The sequence below is a fragment of the Arachis stenosperma genome, chromosome 8 (assembly GCF_014773155.1).
Source record: "Arachis stenosperma cultivar V10309 chromosome 8, arast.V10309.gnm1.PFL2, whole genome shotgun sequence".
Classification (NCBI taxonomy): Eukaryota; Viridiplantae; Streptophyta; class Magnoliopsida; order Fabales; family Fabaceae; genus Arachis; species Arachis stenosperma.
Window position 1 is genome coordinate 39,798,362 of NC_080384.1, and position 6,000 is coordinate 39,804,361.

Sequence of the window (6,000 nt, forward strand, 5' to 3'; positions counted from 1 at the left end):
AATTTAACTCTCTACTTAGGTATGTTAATATTTTAATTATTGTTACATATTTCAAATTGCCAAGGCTCTACTCCACAACGACACTGAAGCAGAAGCTTTAGTTGTTACATCAAACATCTAAAACATGAAACGTGTATAGTCAACAAGATTTTCAACCAAGCCCATTTGTTCTTCCCATATTGATTTCTCCTTTTGGAATCATGAACAGTAGTCCACAATCAGAGGCGTTAGAGCAATGATAATTAGCAATAATTATCGGCATTTAACTGAGTACCAGTTATCTCGTCAGATCCTTTCTTTTATTTCCTTTATATTGTTTCACATGATCACACTCATTACCTTCAATTCTGCCGAATTATCCTTATCATGAGCGAAAAGTTCTTGTCATTAAAAGCTTATATTTACTTGTTAGCAAACGCATAAAATAACTACCAATAATCCTTGCATGTACAATCACCATTTTTGAAACAATGAAACCTACTCCGATCACGCACCACAATTTCTTTCTTTTCAATGGCAGATAGTATTTTAAAAGCAGCATGACAATCCTCACACATCCGAAGATTCTTGATAATCCTAATAGGCATTCCAGGTTTTGTGTTCATCAACCCATACACAAGTGCCAGTTTTTCGCTATGGCGAAACAGGAACTTCTCCTTTTCTTTATCTTCCACATCAAGAAGCACAACTGAAGTATTTGGCACATACCCTTTTTCCTTCATCTTCACTAATAGTTTTTCCCACATCTCAAATACCTCATCACATTCAGGATGAGACTCGTCCCCTGCTACAAACTCATGAACTGCTCCATCTATTGTGATTGAACTGCATCCAGGCGTTCTCTTCACCCCTCTGTTCTTCATCAACTTCCTGATTTTCGTTACTTCTTCCCATTTTCCCACCTCTGCATAAGCATTCGAGAGAACAATGTAGTATCCATCATTAAGTGGATCCAATTCCGAAATATGTTTCATAGCTTCCTCAGCCAATTCGATGTTCTTATGAAGCCTGCAACCACCAAGCAGAGCCCCCCAAATGACCCCATTTGGCAACATAGGCATGTTTATGATAACCTCATGAGCCTCTTTCAATAGGCCTGCGCGACTCAGGAGATCAACCAAGCAACCATAATGCTCAATCCTAGGCACTATTCCATATGCTCTGGTCATGGTGGCGAAAAACTCTCGACCCTTTTCGACCAATCCCATGTGGCTACAAGCATGGAGGAGCCCAATGAATGTCACATGATTTGGTTCCACACTTGATTCAATCATCTCATCATACAGTTCTAGAGCCTTCTCTCCATAACCGTGCATGGCAAACCCTGCTATCATGCTCGACCACGATACAACAGTTCTTCGTTCTCTCATGGCTTCAAAAACTCTGTAACCCTCTTCCAAGCATCCGCACTTCACATACATATTAATCAGTGTGTTACAAACATGTACATTCCCATGAAACCCACTCCGATCTGCGAACTGGTGAACACTCCTGCCAAGCTCCAAGTCACCCAAATCAGCACAAGCCGCTAAAACTGCCACCACGGTCACCTCATTTGGCCTCAAACGTTCCCTCTCCATCTCCAAGAACAACCCTACAGCTTCCTCCGACTTCCCACACCGGACAAACCCCGAAATCATGGACGTCCAAGTCTTCACATTCCTCTCCGGCATCAGACAAAACAAACCATAAGCGCCACGGAAGTCACCCGCCTTAACCAACTGACTTATCATTATGTTCCAAGTAACAACATCTCGCTGAGGCATTTTATCGAACACAAGGCGCGCATCACTCATCTCCCCGCAAACTGCATACAAATGCACAATCATATTTTGCAAAACCAAATTAGCTGTTAACCCAAGCTTCACCACGAAGGCATGAATGATTCTCCCAGTTTGAATGTCGGAAACACGAGTACAGGCTTTGAGAACGAAGGAACACGTGAAGTGGTCAGGGATTGGGGTACCCATTTGGCGGAGGCGACGGAAGAGAGTGATGGCGTCGTGAGGGGACTCTCCTTCGGCGAAATGTTTGAGGCAGAAGTTCCATGGAACGAGTTCTTGGGAGTTTGGTGAGAGGCGGAGGATTTTGTGAGCGTAAGAGAAATGGTTGGTGAGGGCGCAGATGAGAGCGACGCGAGTGAGAGGGAGAGAGTGATGGCTTTGGGTTTTGACGAGAAATGCGTGTACTTGTTTGAGTTCGAGTACGGTGTTGAAGTTAGTGGCATTGACGGTGGACGGCGGTGGGTCAAGTACTTTCTGGTGGTGATGGGAAGGCGTGGATGGCAGGGTGGAGCAGAACATCATCTCTTTCTTTCTCTCAATCGAAGCCAGTGTATTAAAATCGAACCGGTAATCAATTCCGTCATATACTCATATTGAATTATTGGTTTAATCGATTAGTTATTGATTCATTCAATTAATCCGGCTCATAATTAAAAAAATATAAAATTATATAAATAAAACTAATATAATGTCTTAAGATATAAGTTTTTACAAACATTAATAATTTAATATAAAATTTTAAACATAACTAATAATCTAAAAAAAACGAAAAATTAGTCTTTAGTACAAAATATATTCTCAATTTAAATCAATATCAAAAATAATTCGTAATAGTAATTAACAAAAGAAATAAAAAATATTTTCGGCAACATAAGATTTACTTAAGTCAATTTTTAAGCAACATAGCAACCACCACCATTCCACCAAAATTCATTGACTTTGTGATTTAACAAACAGCAATTTTAAAAAAAAACCAACAAACAACAATAGCTCTAAAATAACACAGTAACCAACAACAAACAACAACTCTAAAAAACTAAATGCAACATCAGCAGCCACCAGATTCAAGTTCAACAAAATTTTAAAGTAATAACCACCAGATTCAATAACAACTCTAAAAAATCAAGTACAATAGTAATAACCACCAGACTCAATAACAATACTAACTAAAATATGCTCAGCTTCAACAACTCTAAAATTCAATTACAACAGCAACCACCAGGTTCAATATTCAACAACAATTCTAGTAAAAGACCAGGGTTAAAAACTTGAAGGGAGCTCACCTGGTTAACTGGTTCCTGGACCGCGGCACAAGAAGACGACGACCACCACCCGACTAACCTGAGGAAGCAGATGCAGAGCTTGATTGGTTCTGTCTTCTGTGAGCTTTCTGCCGCCGACGAAGTGAATACAGGACAGGAGCACGGAACTGCAACGACGACAAAGTGAGAGACTGAGAGAGCGACGAGGTGAGGCCGTGACCGTGAGAGACTGAGAGTAACGAGGTGAGCAGAGAGACAACAGAGTAACGAGATGAGGGGAGACACGATGGAGTGACGAGGTGAGGGCGACAGTGAGGAACTGCGAGTGCCGACGACGACGGAGCAGAGAGACGAGGTTGGCTGGGGGGTTCCACTGGAATCAGATTCTCATATTAGGGTAATGGGAAGGGGGGATGCCCATTAGGGCTTCGTTGAAAGGGCCAAAGGGGAGGGGCAACTGAAAGCTAAACGACGCCGTTTTCATTTTAAAAAAATGACCCGGACCGAGTTAAATTAACCGACCGGGTTATCGGTTTTACGTAAACCCGTCGGGTCGAATGGAGTTCCACCGGGTCTAATGCATAGCCGATTCAATGAGTGGCTCGACCCGGCTAGGTGACCGAATGACCGGGTCTCTGATCGAACCGGTCGGGTCGAGCCAGTTTGATAACAATGGTGCTGTGTTTGATTTAATTACGATTTTTTTTAAAAAAAATATTGTTGTGATAAGGTTGAATAGGTGGATGTCCATTCTCAAGAGAGAATGAATTTAATAACATTGAAAATATTCCTTTTGTATGTGTATAAATAGGAGGTTAAGCCTCTGTTAATAACACACAATCAATAACAAATACTTCCCTCTTTCTCTTTATACACAACAATAATACTCTTTTCTTTCTATACATTACTAATATTTCACTTTCTCTCTTTTATGTTGCTACATAGATTTTTAAATATATGAATTATCTCTATTATATTAAGTAATTATATTGGTGAATGTAATATTAATACGAAAACTATCTATTTATGTTTCTTTATTTTATATCTATTTTCTCTTCCTTATTTATTTATTTTGCAACACCTTATCAACACGAGATTTTGATCAAATTTTAGGAAGACTCCAGGTAACAAATTTTCATTATATCGAAGCTCTCTCATCTTGAATTTAATGCAATTGATATATCTAGAAACAACTATTTATCATTGATACTAGATTCAATGGATTTTGGAGATGCCATTAAGGCTGAAAATAATGCATCTCAGAAGAATAAAGCCAAAGTCATAATTTTCCTTCGTCGTCATCTTGACAAAGGATTGAAAAATGAATATTTCACATTAAAAGATCCTGCAGATCTGTGGAAAGACCTTGAAGAAATGTACAATCATCAAAAGATGGTGATACTTCTTCAAACCCGATATGAAGAAAGGTATAATCATCAAAAGATTTCTTCTATTCGCTCTTTGTGGGCTACCATATATGGCCGAAAGGAGCCAGGGTGTTGACTGCCCCTGCCTCACCTCCATGTGCACCATTTGAGAGCTATGAGAAATAATATCCACAGTCCAAACAGAATTATTCCACAGGCACCATATACCACTAGAGAAACCTCTAGCATCCTCAATGAAAAAATTATCAAAGCCTAATTTAATTTCTCACAAACAGTTCTTCCACGATTACCACTAATGTGTGTTTCCAACAAAATACAAAAACTAGCACTATATTCTCTTTTAATATCTTTAATAAGTGCCAGAAACGTTTTATCTCCCGCTCTTCTACAATTCCAAGCAATAAAATTCATCATGACCACAAATGAGAAAAGGAAAGGTAGATACATACCCAAAATCAGTTTTGGGGACAAACCCCAGCAGCCGGCATCGGCATGTCCACCATATCATAATCTCCATGTCTCGACGAAATGTTGGCAGTATTACCAGCAGGTGCCAAATTGCCATCCGGCGGCTTCTCCTTTCGCATAAGGCTCCCCTGACTTCTCCGTGCCCCTTCTTTCAGGATGCTCTTCGGGATTTGGGATGAAAACCCATCCTTCACACCACATGCTCCTCTATAATATTTTTCATAATTTTCAAAGCCTCAAAGGATTCCCTTTGTTCTTGCTGTAACCTCCTCATATCTGTGAGCATCTCGGCCTCCATAGCCATGGTTTCACTATTTCTCGAGGCTGATCGTTAGGGATAGGATATTTTGGATGAACTTTCTTGGACTTTCTCCTTTCTTGTAGCATCTTTCACCCTGGTCTTTTGATTTTATTGAGAGCTCCTGGCCCATTAAGAGCGTCTACTTCTTTTTTGAAATTTGTGGGTTTTTTCCCGCTCCAGGCCTTAAGACTTTTTGAGCCACCTGGGGTTTTGGCCCACTTTCCTTTGGAAAACTAGGATTCACTGGTCCACATTACATGGCCTCTTGATTGTTTTCAACGTGTAAAGTGTTATCTTGCCCATCAATTTCACCATCTTCATACAGGACATTATATCATGATCCTGTCTCACTTAATTGCACCATCTTAGGATTTCCACCTTCCCTAACCGTAAGAGTATCTTTTCCGTTGACAACAAATTTCTTTCCCATAATTAATGTTTCTATTTTTTTCCTTATTTGGCGCCTCATCATCATCCACAATCCAAAATCTAGTGGCTTTTGATTATGCAGTGATCCATGCACCGTAACTGGACTTTCCATATTATTTTCTTCCATTATCATTAATTCATTTTTCTTGCCTGAATTATCCCCTTCACTTGAATATTCTTCTGCACGGTGGCTATTATCATCAGAGAAGTTCTTATTACAATCTTCTAATTGGTGGCTATAGAGTCCATATGTGAAACAGATAAGATGAAGAACTTCATATTCAACACTCAAGGTACTACCCAGCATAAAGATACGAGGGATTAATTTCTTTGTAAGATCAATTTCTACAAAAATTCTCGTGAATCTT

At 39.7% G+C, this 6,000-nt stretch overlaps 1 protein-coding gene across 1 annotated transcript; it reads right to left on the bottom strand.

Moving 5' to 3' along the window:
• Window positions 1–51: 51 nt before the first annotated feature.
• Window positions 52–5,021, bottom strand: LOC130945979 (pentatricopeptide repeat-containing protein At3g62890-like). The gene is made up of 5 exons (XM_057874663.1): window positions 4,908–5,021; window positions 4,565–4,586; window positions 3,126–3,419; window positions 495–2,371; window positions 52–117 (listed from the first exon to the last, which is right to left on the bottom strand). Exons 1-5 carry the CDS (start codon window positions 5,019–5,021, stop codon window positions 52–54), a joined length of 2,373 nt encoding a protein of 790 aa, XP_057730646.1.
• Window positions 5,022–6,000: the final 979 nt, after the last annotated feature.

What these genes read in the sequence shown, in the direction of transcription:
- LOC130945979 (XM_057874663.1), bottom strand. Translation starts at nt 5,021, where the DNA reads ATGCGAAAGGAGAAGCCGCCGGATGGCAATTTGGCACCTGCTGGTAAT. An exon ending in CTCAAATGGTGCACATGGAG is followed by an intron (nt 3,420 to 4,564) that starts GTGAGGCAGGGG and finishes ATCTGATTCCAG; the next exon opens with TGGAACCCCCCAGCCAACCT. An exon ending in TTGAAAAGAAAGAAATTGTG is followed by an intron (nt 118 to 494) that starts GTGCGTGATCGG and finishes TTCATGTTTTAG; the next exon opens with ATGTTTGATGTAACAACTAA.